General features: G+C 41.7%; 1 protein-coding gene across 1 annotated transcript; it reads left to right on the top strand.

Annotated features, from left to right (window-relative positions):
* The first annotated feature begins 423 nt into the window (after nt 1-423).
* On the top strand, nt 424-11,164 carry PDIK1L (PDLIM1 interacting kinase 1 like). The gene is made up of 4 exons (XM_073666662.1): nt 424-562; nt 5,252-5,387; nt 6,296-6,591; nt 8,744-11,164. Exons 2-4 carry the CDS (start codon nt 5,291-5,293, stop codon nt 9,476-9,478), a joined length of 1,128 nt encoding a protein of 375 aa, XP_073522763.1. The 5' UTR covers nt 424-562; nt 5,252-5,290; the 3' UTR covers nt 9,479-11,164.
* The last annotated feature ends 3,226 nt before the right edge of the window (nt 11,165-14,390 follow it).

The raw sequence follows: 14,390 nt of genomic DNA, 5'->3' as shown, positions 1-14,390 counted from the left end.
AAATATGGTTAGCAAAAATATCCCTATAACTAGCTGGTTTATCCTAGGTAAGAGGAATCCCCCAGTCTGGCCCTGACTCAGGTGTGAGTGCTATAGTGCATTTACTATAGAGGTGCAGGTGTGGACACTGCAGTCTACAGTATTCATTTCAGTGCTCTGCTTTGCCCATAAGTAGTATGAAAATAATATGGAGCGGCAGCAGACGCCTCACACCTGATATCTGCTAAGCCAGCCCTATACATGGCAAGCTACTCCATGTTTTCTGCAGTCACACTGTACATGGACCAGTTCTCCATAGCCAGCCCCTCTAATATGGGAGTAATCACTCCAGTCAGTCAGGCCTGCACACAGCACGATACGCCTCCGTTCGCGCTCTCAGGGACATTCTGTTTCCCGCCACACGGCATGGTTACGTCACAGCTCAGGCCCCGCCTCTCCGCCCGCAGGACCGCTGCGCTCAGGCACATGCGCAGGTTTTCATTGTGTGTCGTCATACCTCAAGCACGAGCTTTTGGGAGCGAGCGAAAGAAAATGGCGGCGGCCACAGGAGAGGAAAGCTGAGGTGAGAGCACGGAAAATGTCTCTTGTTTCATTGACCTCGGCTATCGCAGTAGCTGGGGGCTGTGGGCACATTGTCATCTGGTCACATCTATGTGCTAGGCGCTTGTACTGGGGCAAGGACGGAGCTGAGGTGCCGTGTGTGGGGTGAACAATAAGATGCAGTAACGTACACTGTGGCTGCACAATAGGCTGTGTAGGCGTGTGTGCAGGCCAGGGGTGACATGGTAGGTGCAGGCCTGTATGTGGAATCTGTAGATTTACATGGCGATGCCACCACACAGTGGGCGATATCCCACGTAATGTGTGTTATCAGGGTATTGTCACACAGTACTATAGGGATGCCATAGTACGAGTGCTGGAATGGGTGAGTGCTGCCATCAGCCTCAGTGTAACAACAATTCATGGCATGAGCGAGAATGCTGCACAGATCAGTTTAGTAGAAGTTGTGTCAAATGAGTTAAATGGCAAATTTGCAATTAAATCTTATTAAAAATACTCTGTAGTGATGAGTGTTATCCGAGTATCTTGGGCGTGCCCTGCTAATATGTTCGAGTTCCTGCGCCTGCCTGTTTTGCGGTGGTAGCCAGACGCAGCACATGCAGGGATTGCCTGTTTGTTAGGCAATCCCTGCATGTGCTGCATCTGGCTACCACCGCAAAACACAGCTGCAGGAACTCGAACATACTACCTCTCTATTCTCAAGAACGAATGGGATTTTTTAATTTCATTGTTTACTGCTGGTTGCCAAGGTTACCATCTGCCATTGTAGTGTTATCAGTTGTAACCACTGCTCTGAAGCGCGGTAGGTCGCTGGATCGGGCAAGCGTCCGTTCCCCCAGCATTGCTCTGGTGCTGCAGAGACAATCTGCCTCTGCAACACTGGAGCATGCACTAATACCTGGATGTCCGGAGGCAGGGGAGCAGTGCACTCCTACACACGGCACTTGAGGCAAATTCTAGTGAGGTCCAATTGGAGCTATCATGGCTTCCACTTTAAATGGAAGTCCTGTTGCTGTGAACTGAACCATACTTTGTTCCCCTTGGTTAATTTGATTGAGGCATGATATTATTATGGAGTTTTAAAAAATAAAAATTGTGCTCTTATGAGAATGCCCAGACATAATGTATCATTAAAGGAAGTTTGTCAGCACAGAATGACTGTTCAAGCGAAGTACAGGCAGGGCCAAACAGTTCATTGCACCTTACCCCCTGCTTGGTTTCAGTTTATCTCCACCCTTTTCTGGCTCTATGAATCCAGAATTGACAATCAAGGAAGGGAGGGTGGCAATGGAGAGAAAACAAGCAGGTTGAAAGGTGTATGTAAATGATTGGCTCCGCCATAAAGCACCAGGCGCCTGTACTTATTTTGTAGAGTCATTCTGTGCTGACATCTCTTTAAAGGGACTCTGTCAACACAGAATGACTGTTCAAACCAAGTCCAGGTGCTCGGGCCAATCACTTAAATACCCCTTCATACCTGCTTGATTTGAATCCATCTCCTCCCTTCTCTAGCTCTATGAAGCATAGGAAGGGGTGGTGGAGATAGATGGAAAAGGTATATGTAAATGATTGGCCCCGCCATGAACCATATAGTGGCGGTACTTAGTTTGAACAGTCAGTGTGTGCTGACAGTCCCTTTCAGACCCTCAAGCACATTTAATTAAAATTAATGATGAATATCAACCAAGATAATCTTTCATTGGGTAAAAATTTGACCCCTTATCGGTATATGGTGTACACATACATCATGAGTACATGGTACTTTGTGCTCTATGACGGATATATAATTAGGTTAATTTTTATTTGGACAGTGAGGACTCGCTCCCACTTGTGATTAAATTGGACTGATACAATCCGATAAAGAAAAAAAAAATCTGATTGCTTTCGGTCCAATGTTAAACAATGATTTTGTGCTCATATGCATTTTTTTCAGCTCTGATCGGATTGAGAAAAAAAACGCAGCATGCTGTGATTACATGCAGTATTCGGATCGCACGCACCCATATAAGCCTATGGGTGCGTGTGAAACATTGCACTGCAATCGGATATCACCTGAGTGCAGTGCAATTCACGCCGACACAGGAGGAGATGGAGAAATTAATTTCTCCTACTCCTCCGCAGCTCTACTGCAATCCACTCATGTGAGAGGATCGGAGCACTGACATTCGGCTTAAGCTCGCAGCAGAGCGGGGGCCGAGTGTCATTAGCATATCGCATCCAATGCTCTTGTATCAGATGCCATACTCTAATGTGTCTTCTTCCTGACACAAGTTTTGGCATTTTACCTATTTACCAAAACATATTCAAGATACAGTTATATAATCAATATGAGATTAGAGTGCAGACTCTCAGGTTTGATTTGAGGGTGTTCACATCCTAATTGGAGTAAGGATTTAGGGACAACAAATATTTAATATGTACAGTTGTGCTCAAAAGTGTACATAACCTGGCAGAATTTTTGCTTTCTTGGCCTTGTTTCAGAGAATATTTATGATAACAAAAAACTTTTTCTCCACTCATGGTTACTGGTTGGGTGAAACCATTTATTGTCAAACTACTGTGTTTTTCTCTTTTTAAATCTTAATGACAACTAAAAACATCCAATTTTTTTACATTTACCGTTTAGAAACATCCAAATAGTCGTTTTGAAAAATAACAGGTGTTTTGTTTTTTTTTGGGGGGGGGGGGGGGGGTTATGCTAATAAGCAGTTGCCCTTTGATGTCATATCTTGTATAGTCACAATTTAAAACAACTCCAGTGAATTAGGGTACTATGCTATACTATGAACATTCAGTTCGAAACGCGTGAGTTTATGCATGCCCTGATGAACTGAAAATTATTTTTAACCATCATGAAATTATTTAAATTAAAATAAAAGGTCGTTTCTACATACTATACTATCCAGATGTGTATCCAGAAAAAGGTCTCACTGACAAATACAACTTGTCTTGCAAAAAAATAAGCCTTCATGCAGCTACATCAACGAAAAATTACAAATATTATGGCTCCTGGAATGCAACAATGAAAAATTTAAAAAAAGCCTAGTCTTCCAAGCCCAAAATGGGGAGTTTTTAAAGGGTTTAGAACAAATTGTCGTTTTAGCTGACCAATCACAGGCCATCATCACTTGAAATTAAGTTGGCTGTGCTTGATTATTTTTTTTTTCATTTAAAAACAAGTTATTGGTATTTCTGAGAATAAATATATTTTCACTGGAAATTTATTAATGCATAAGCAAAATTTTGTTGATAGAACATTCCTGGAAAAAATGTTGTTCGTTGCCTGGTGTCACTGAACATTTATGGCTATGATGAATAACTATAACGAGCAATGTGAACTAAAATGTGTATGATTGTGCCAACATTACATGCAGAAAAGAATCTAGCACCCCAAACTCCAGAAAATCCAACACTGTGCATATAATTGTGGCGGTTCGGGTAATCAGACCTTTCTCAAACATGCACTATGAAAAAAAAGGAATGACAAACAGGCATGAATAGATACATATCAGGTGAAACCATGTATAAAATCACGTCGTTAAATACAAAACGAAAACCTAAAACGAAATAATTTAGGAGTATAAATCCTCAGGCAGGATTTAGTTCTATGTAGCTTTGTTTTAGTATTGTATTTTACCACAGGCTTTTATACATGGTTTCACCTGATATTGATCTAATCATGCCTATTTGACAGTTTCATTCCTGTTTTTGTTGTTTGTATAGTCCATGTTTGAGAAAAGTCTGACCGAAACATCACAATTTTATATGCACAGCATTGGGTTTTCTGGATTGTAGTAAATAAAATCCAAGATTTTCTTTGATTCTGGAGTGCTAGATTTTTTTCTGCAAATATTATGGGGTTGCAGGGCTGTGTAGTCGGTAAGCTAAACCTCCGACTCTCAATATCTATGACACCGACTCCAACTCCCTCATACATGGCTCATGTTTAAGTGATAAATTTACTGTAGCACAGATTCATCTCAGGTAAAAGTCTAGACCCTTAGATCAGGAATAGGACAGACATTTATAGGACATTTCATAACTTTCCCAAATTCTTATGAAAAAAATATTCCCCACAAACTGCATTGAACTACTGTACCCAATGTATTATATATTTTAGGAGCTGGAGTTGGTCCATTTTATACCAACTCCACAGCCCTGTGGGGTTGGACCCTATCTGAGTACCCATTGGATTCTGTAGTGCCATACTACTCTGTACTTTGTACTAATGTGTATGGCGGCCTTAAATCTGTTGAGAGGTTGGTTCCCTTTTAAATAGTGTGGCAGCAAAACTAAACTTGTATTTACCTGCAGCCATAGTGATAATCTGCAGGGACATACTGTTTTCAACAGATGTGGTAGTTGTCTATACGTATACGCCCAAAAATGATGTACATCAGAGGGCACGTTGACAATATAGTCTATGGCCCCGTCGGCGCATACGCCCTAATCCTGTTTTGTGGGTGGGGGTTTCAGATGTTATCCCTGACTAGATCAACGAGCGTGTGAAAAATTGCAATGTCAAAGCACGCTAAGCATATCTGACTGCAAATGCGCAGCCAGGCTCTGATTCATGCTGCCCGTGCTTCAGGTAGCATGAATCTCCTGACAGATTCCCTTCAATAGATTCATGGCCCCATTTATAAGCGTTTTCCTTTCATGTTTGTTTTGGTGGATCTCTATCTTTCAGGTACTACTGGGCAGCAGCTTTTGACAATTTTTCTCCGCAATGCAAACTGCAACTTGGCGCAGTGGTATGATACTGAAAATTCATGATGACAACATCTGCGATCTGAAAGCTTATTCAAGCGAAAGCATGAAGAAAGGTATGGTTTCTATTCATCTTCCATCTTTTCTTTTTTGGGATATGCAAGCAACACAAAATCGAGAGGAGGGCTTCTTCTCACTAGCTATTGTATTTTGTTTGTTTTTTTTCTGCAAAATTGCATCGCAAAACAATCATGTGAATTTACCCTTAGACTCAACCAAACCTCTGCAACTTTTTGGTTCCTGGACTTGCATTATAGAACATCTTAAATTACTGTACAACTTAGTATAATGTCGTAACAAAACAATTTACCTTTTGCGCTTCTGATTGCAGAGTTTCATAGTGCTGTAGCCTCACTGGTAAAGTGGACTACTTCTTCAATGTTTTTTTCCCACATAAACATGGCATTAGCATTGTAGTTTGAACGAAACTGTGATACTTGTAGCTCTGATATCTGAGCAAAATAAGGGAGACTTGATCCTCCTAAGATAAACCATGCTTTGCTCTCATTTCCCTTTTTTTTTATTTATTTTTTTACACACCTTTTTGCCAAGAAATAAGTTCAAGAAAAGACGAGCGTATAAAAAAAATCATCCAAGTTTCACCTAAAAAACTCAGATGATTTTCATTTATTTTGCATACATCTGTTTTTATACATCTACACTAAAAAATGTACATGATCAAGTACCGTTTACTGGCATACGTTTGATTTATACGCTCGTCTGCACAAGCCCTAAGGATCAATTGTTATCAGAGCAGTCTGGCCCCCTCAATAAAGGTACCTGGAGACTCCAGCAGTTAGACACCAACCTGTCACACTGTTTTGGTATGTCTCATTAACTTGCTATAAAAGTGTTAGGTGGAAAGCCTCTTTAAAGTGAAGTTCTACTGGAATGATTTTCACACTTATAATTTTAACCGTAAGTTTGTGGAAATTCACATTAATGCCATTTTTACTTTTTTCAGTGAACCTGAAGATGGTCACCAGTCAGCCCAAATATGACCTTATAAAGGAAGTTGGTCGAGGCAGCTATGGAGTGGTATATGAAGCATTAGTTCGAAGAACTTGTCAACGTGTAGCTGTTAAAAAGATTCGCTGTCGGGCACCAGAAAATGTTGAATTAGCATTGCGTGAATTTTGGGCATTGAGCAGTATCCAGGGTCAACACCCTAATGTAATCCACCTGGAGGAGTGTGTCTTACAGAGAGATGGCACAGTACAACGCATGCTACATGGATCCAGCTCTGGACTTTATCTTCCGGTGAGAATGCGACAGCATTTTTTGGTGTGGCTAATTCAAAGCATAATAAAAATGTAATTTAATTTGGCCCATGTGTTTCATGCAAGCCTGGATATTAAATCACAGCTATCAGCAGAAGCAGATTTCAATATGCAAACTGCATGCACTGTTAAATAGATCTTTTAAACCTAATGAGTCTGGTGTACTTTATTTGAAAATCCAAGTCAGATTAACTGTATAATCCTGATATTATAAAGAAAACAAAACTACATTTTGAGCCCCAACTGTAATCAATCTGCATCCACTCAGCCTCACTGACTGTGACAGTTTGTACTAAGCAGTGTGAGGTCGCAGCAGCAGTGAACAGGTAATTGTAGAGCTGTAAATCAGGTTAACTAGGTGGAGATTAAGAGAAACTGTCAAAAAGAATTACACAGCCTTTTTGATGTGGATTTTCAAAGTAAGTATGCCATCCTTATCAGGATCTATTGAAAAATGTATGCAGCTTCTATTCTGAAATCTGGTGAAAATTTTATATTTACTTTTGTGGACATTACTATTTTTGTCTTAACAGATGAGCAGTTCTTTAGGGCTCTTTCACACGTCCTGATAATTCCAGTACCGGAGATGTCCATGTGCACCTGTGTGGCACCCGTGTGCCACGTCAGGAGCACACGTACCGGCACCTGGGAATCAGCGGTAGTTAGTGCTGTTCCTAAGTGCCGGGTGCTGAACGCTGCCCTCATCATTGTCCCCTGCCAACACTGCGATCAGCACCAGCAGGGGACCATGATGAGAGTAGTAGTCTGCTCTTGCAGTGTCCACCTGTAAAAGTAATAATAAAAAAATTCCATATATGTCCTAAGTGTCCCCCGCTGTAATCCATGCGATCGCTCACGCTGAGGAGCCGGAGAAAATTACTTGCTCCAGCGAGCGGGCCCTGGAGTTGTGCTTAGCAAGCAGTGTCCTGTCACTCACTGAGCTCAGTGCAGCCTTGGGGCCCGCTTGCTGGAGTGAGTCATTCTCCCCGGATCCCTAGCGTGAGTGGTCACATGGATTACGGGGGGGACACTTAAGACAGGTGAGTATATGGATTTTTTTCATTTTATTCTTATTTTTACAGGTGGAGTCACCGGGAGCAGACACTATTACTCTCATCATTGTCCCTGCTGGTGCTGATCGCAGCGCTGGCAGGGGACTATGATGAGGGCAGCGTTCAGTAGCCTACGCTTGGGAACAGTGATAACTGTACCGCTGATTCCCAAGCGCCGGTCCGTGCGACGTGGATGGCATCCGTGCGCGATACGTGTTTACATGGACCTATTGTCTTGAATGGGTCTGTGTGATCTGTGCCAGCCAAAAACTGTCATGTCTACGTGTGGATCACACGGACACACGATCCATGGAAACACACTGTGTCTCCGATATGTGTGGAAACTGTCACCACACGTACTGGACACTGACCTGTGAAAGAGCCCTTACAAATTAAAAAAAGGTAGAAATTGTATTGCCTTTGGCTAGATTCTGAATTGTGTGCTCAGTTATCATATGCATCACCCGTTCACTACACTAAATTCCACAAGCAAACAGGAAAAGATCAGTACTTTGGATGAATGGACTAATACATTTGTTTTCTAAAGTGTTTATATAAAACGGACAATTAAACCTACAAATTTGACTAAACTAAGCCCCTATATTTTAATGCAAAATACAGCCAGTAGGACATTTAAAGTGACCATTCATTTCCCACCTTACTAAGGCTCATACCCTTCAGTATACGTGTGGCAGTTACATGTTTTCCTGGTGATTAAGAAACCTGTTGTTTAAAACCTGTCTGCCCTTGCTCTAAAACACCCTGACTTCAAGTAACAATGTAATAGATTTGTGTGTATGTGCAGTAGCCAGTCTGAGGAGGCAGAGATGTGCCTCAGACTAGAACAGTCTTCCTATAGTAACATTGTAGATAAACTGTAGCCATACATTACAGCTGTGCCTCAATGGATGTGATTTAAAAAGTGAAAACACAAAGATAAATACGAGGAAAGTAAATATTCTCTATAAATACATATCATTTTAGAACTCGTGAAATGACAGTTGCTCCAAGTATTTTGATTCTTATTTTTTTATTACTGTAACCTTATTTCTAAATTTAGATTTTTTTTTTTCTTCTTAGTTGGTAGAAACTTCTTTGAAAGGTGAAATTGCATTTGACCCACGCAGCACTTACTGCCTTTGGTTTGTAATGGATTTCTGTGATGGAGGGGATATGAATGAATACATCTTAACCCGAAGACCAAGTCGTCGAACAAACACCAGCTTCATGCTTCAACTAAGTAGTGCACTTGCATTCCTACACAAGAATCAGATCATACATCGCGATCTAAAACCTGACAACATTCTTGTCTGCAAAGCCCGGGATGGTATGGATGAACCTACTTTGAAAGTAGCTGATTTTGGTTTAAGCAAAGTATGCTCCAGTTCAGGGCTGAATCCAGAAGAACCAGCAAGTGTCAACAAGAGCTTTTTATCCACAGCTTGTGGTACTGATTTCTACATGGCTCCTGAGGTATGGGAGGGTCATTACACCGCAAAAGCAGACATTTTTGCACTTGGAATTATCCTTTGGGCCATGCTAGAGCGTATAACTATTTTGGACACGCACACCAAAAAAAGGCTTCTTGGTGGCTATGTACAGAGGGGTGCTCAAGTCGTTCCTGTTGGGGAGGCATTGCTGGAAAACCCTAAAATGGAACTCACTATTCCCTTGAAGAAAAAGTCAATGAATCGACGTATGAAACAGGTGCTTCAGCAGATGCTGTCCGCTAACCCTCAGGAGCGCCCAGATGCCTTTCAGCTTGAACTTCGCCTCATTCAGATTGCTTTCAGAGACTATACATGGGAAACGTGACTCTTTAACTGTTAGAGCTTGCAGAGCATTTTGAAATGGATGTAAATTTCTAAGTATGTTTAATTGCATTGCAGGCGTACTGACCCTTATACATTACTTATACCCATAGACCGATAAAAGCTGTAATGTTATTTGATTCACTCTTGTTTTACCTCTTTTCAATATGTCCTGCCTTAATGAGCACATACCAATTTTTCTTTTTCCAACATTGAAAGACCTTATCAAGAAGCCTTGTAATATACACTTTTTAAATCCGAGGAAAACCTTTGTGTTTTTACATAAGAGGGAGATTCCATAGACCTGATGAGCAGGCAAGTTAAACTCGTTAAGTATTACAAGGCAATAAAAAAAGATGTTTTGGTTATCTCATTAAAGGGATTGTCCAGTATCCGTGAGTAAAATAAGAAATTCTTATACTGGCCTCCCACATAGGCACTATTCCAGTAATGCCAGCACTTGTTCTGGCTCTCATGTGACATAACTATCAGTGGCCACTAATAGGCTGCACTTTTCATCCTTCAATCAGATGTCCGGTGGAAGTGTGAGTTAATGCAGCCCTTTAGCGGCTGCTGATTTACGTGAAGCACTCATGAGGTATAACAACGTCACGTGAGTGTCGGGAGACCTAGCATTGCTGGAATGTCGCTGATGCGTGAGGCGAGTGTCTGTTTTATTTTTTTTTAATTATAGTTTTAGACTGGGGAGAACAGCACTTAGGAAGGAGTTGTCCGAGAAGTGAACAACCCCTTTAATTCTCTTCTTGTCAGTGGGGTGCACTAAAGAAGTTGAGCAGGCCCGATGCTTCTAAAGTCCTTCCCTGCAATTTTTTTTTCCTAAATGCAGCAGCCATTGTGTATTTGTGATAGGTTGTGGCTGTTTGCAGAATGGTAACCCTGAATATAAGGGTGCCGGAAATAATTAAGATAAAAAGAACCTGTTACCTTCCTTTTTTGCTTGTTGTGACTTTACGGAATTTCAGTTGGGTATTTCACTTTTATTGCTAGGTAGCCCTACAATTTTTTTTTTAGTTTAGGAGTTCTTGAAAAATATTGGATATTGGCCAACTATGAGGAAAGGAAAAGAGGGAATTTAACGTTACCATTGCACATTCCACTGGGATTACTAAACCTCCCAAAGAATGTATGTGCTACCTGCTGCTGTGTGAGTGGAGTGCCAGATTGCATGAATCACTCTGAATGTGTATTTATTGATACAGAAGATACTTGTTGTTCAGTGTCACAAGCAACTATTGCCGGCAGTTTTTCCACTATGGCTTATTTTGATTGACCACCTGACCTTGTGAACAACTGATAATTATTTATGATCCTTATTTGTGATGGAATTGATGTGTAGGGGCCCTGTGTTATGGCAAAGACAGGAACCTTGAAGGATTTATTTTTTTTTATTAGGTTACACAATATAATTAGGAAACCTTTTCATAGTAAATTAATGTTTGGGAGGCTTTTTCAGAAAGATGGTTGAACCCTTTAGTAAACTTTAGTACTCATACTCATCCCTGCTTTGAGCAGTAATTGTTGCACCACAGGCCTTCAAAGCTCATTTCCAAAATAATAATTGTTTGCATGGAAAGAAATGACATCCTACCTCCCAGATTATGATTATTCCCACGTAGTGGGTTTACATTGAGCAGTTTTACACTATTCATCAACATATTTTTCTGTATTTTTTTTTTTTTTATTGTTTAAACTTTCAAATTTATTTTAAAACTTTGAAGGAAAAAAAAACATTTTATTGTTGCTTTTTTTTTTTCCTGCTAATAAATGGTGAAAAGAAATCTAGTTGTGCTGTGACGTGTTATCTGGTGTTCTAATAGCTAGTAAGTCATGTTAAGCTGCTTCTTTCCTTTTAATTTCCCTCATCTACTTAAAAGTTGAGTGTAGCTTTTTTTAAAAGAAAAAATAAAACAAGATGACAATTTCAAAAATTGGCGGGGTAACGCCCCGTTTTACAGTTCTCACTCCAGCATGACAACACAGACTTTGTACTGAGATAAGCTGAAGCTGCTTTTCACCGTACAGCAAAGAGAATTTATATCTCCTGACTTAACCTAGTTCATTATTTCCTGCTTTGCAGGGCAGCCTATTGGTAATTCTGCTCAAAAGAGCTTGTTATAGAAATAGGAAGCACACCGACACTGCACTTTTATTTACTGTCATTCATGAATTAACAGTGCACCGGCATAGAGGCATTTCATTCTATGCGTGATGTTATTGTGGGCGTTGTTTGGCTGCTTTGACAGCCAAACAACGGGTTTGTTGAAGACTATCATGCCTGTCATTATGGAGCTCCCATGAAACCCAGCCTGTGGCTGGGTTTTAAAGGAGACACTGGTTTTTGCTACATGCAGCAATACCATGGTATTGCTGTATATAGTACAAGCGATCCGACGATCACAAGTTCAAGTCCCATAAGGTGACTAATGAATACAGTGAAAAGTAAAAAGTTAAAAAAAAAAACATAAGTTCAATCTGCACATGTTTTTTGCTGTTCTGTGTCTGTTGGTATGAGTGACTAGGAGACCCCTTTCCAATTTCCTGCATGTGCCAGTAATGGGGCTACAGCAAGTAGCCGAGAGAGCAGTGATAGCAACAATATATTTGACATCATGTTTTATCTGCCATAGCGCCAAGCTTACACACTTCAATAAACGGACACTCTGGCTGAACAACTAGGTTCGTTCATACATAGGCTTTGTCCTTTCTTACGATTAATACCTTGATCCCTAATTCAATTGACTTCTGCATCAGCAGATTTGACCAGTGGCAACAATTGGCCCAGTTTGCTATGGGTGTACTGCCATATCCGACCTCTAGTGTACTGTAAAAAGAGTATTCAGTGCGGCCGGTGGCTTGGTCACATCAAAGTGGACCAGTTTATCTGCCTCAAGCATGGAAAATCTTATATTTCTCAAAATGAATCTGTAATGGATTCATACCAACTTCCATTTACCTATGGCTGATGAATGATTTCATCAGACGTACCTACTGTCTGGTTGTCTTCTACATAGTTCTACGTCCACCAGCGCTGATGGCCCACACTCCCTGTCCATCATGTTTTTCCCATCCTCACGACAGCACTGTATGAGAGAGGATCCACCTCCAAAGACTGGAAACCTACAGATTTAAAAGGCGGAGCCTCCCCTCCCACTTCAGTGGTTTCCTGTCCTTGGATGGAGACCTATAGCCCTGGAGACGCCAGGGACTATGTTCTCCCCTTGTTGGTGGGGGGAATAAGGTAAAACACCGCAGCATGCTGGGGAGATCTGATATCTCTCCCCAGAGCAGCAGACAGGAATCCCCTCTCACCTGGCAGCTGGCGATCGCGGGAGTTACCGACGGATCTTCCGAGGGTAGGAGGGATGGGGGCGCAGTCCGCAGTGCAGACGCTCGCTGGGGCCCCAGAGCTCTCCGTTCAAAACGCACCGCAGTCCACACTGAGAAGCAGGACATCGCGCTCACATGCGCGCTGGGAGAAAGTGGCCGGCATCTGACGTCACTTCCCGGGCCATGTCTAGGGGGCAAGGCTACCACAGAGGTGGGAAATTTCAAAATGGCACCCATGCATATAAAATGTGTTGCTTCCAAACCATCCCTGGCTGCACCACCAGTGATCTTGTGGAAGGAATGGAGGAAGAGAGCCTGGTTAAAGATCCTGCAGAAGGAGCAGTCCTTCCATGCACAGGCAAGCCTAGGAAAGCGCTGTGTAAATCAAGAAATAATAAATGCGCTGTGCAAAACAAAGCTTTTGTCATCCTATAGCAAAAAGGTATGTCAACCCTGCATAGAGAGAAACAGTAGCGGAAGAATCTTCATCCTTAATGAATAATCTGAAAGCTATTGTAAATACGGAGTTCAGGAATTCCCATAAGGTATTTAAGAACACTCCTGCTGAGAAGTTTGTTACAAGCTCAGATGAGGAATTAGAAGAAGGTGAATTAGAGGGGTTTTATTCAGATGTCTCATCTTCTTCCTCATCCTCGAATAATAAAGGGTCATTCTTGTTTTCCAGCAGAGGATGTGGATAAAAGGGTCAAGGTAGTTAAGGCCGAAATGAATACTGAGGACATTAAAGAGCCCAGAACCGTTCAGGACATGATGTTTGGGAAGTTGGAGAGAAGGAAACAATGTTTCCATGTGCGCAAAAACGTATCATCCCTAATAAAAAAAAAAAAGAGTGGAAGAAGCCATATAAGAGAGGCTTCATTCCAAAAGGGGTTAAGAGGAAGTAACCTTTTGAAGCAGATATCTCAGAGCTGGGAAAAGGCCCCAAGAATTGATGCGGCCATCTCTCATGTATCCCGTAAATCGGCAATACCTCTGGCCGACTAGGGCTCTTAAAGGACCCCTTAGACAAAAAGGCGGAAAGCTTTCTAAAAAGGGCCTGGGAGTCCGGAGCGGCTACATTAAACCAAATATCGCTGCAACTTGCACAGCAAGATTATATGGTGGATAAGCTATACTCTAAGGTAAAGAAAAAATGCCTGAGGGACCAAATTTTATCCAGCTTCCCGACCATTCAGAAGGCGGCGTATTAGGCTCACGGCTCGGGCATGCGCTCTATATAACTCTGCTCGCTGTGCTCTTTGCAGATCTCCTGCCCAGTTTTTTAACCAATCAAAGAGCAAACTGTGCGGCATTCCACAGACTGCAGTCAAGTAGTGAATCATGTGACCAACGTCCTAACCTCCCTGAGATGGCTGTTAAATGCAAAGAAATCAAAGGTGATTCCGGAGCAAAGACAGTTTTTTTTTTCTAGGGATTCTGCTGGATGCGCACAGAGGTCTTTTCTCCCAGAGGAGAAGGTAGACAAAATAATGAAGATGGTTTCTACTCTGATCAACAACCCAATAGTAACTCTGAGGAGGGTTATGTCCATACAGGGGTCCCTATCA

Source organism: Phyllobates terribilis, unplaced genomic scaffold (assembly GCF_046119375.1).
Source record: "Phyllobates terribilis strain yellow unplaced genomic scaffold, ASM4611937v1 Scaffold_2__4_contigs__length_985480577, whole genome shotgun sequence".
Taxonomy (NCBI): domain Eukaryota; kingdom Metazoa; phylum Chordata; class Amphibia; order Anura; family Dendrobatidae; genus Phyllobates; species Phyllobates terribilis.
This window is presented reverse-complemented; position numbering and strand designations above follow the sequence as displayed.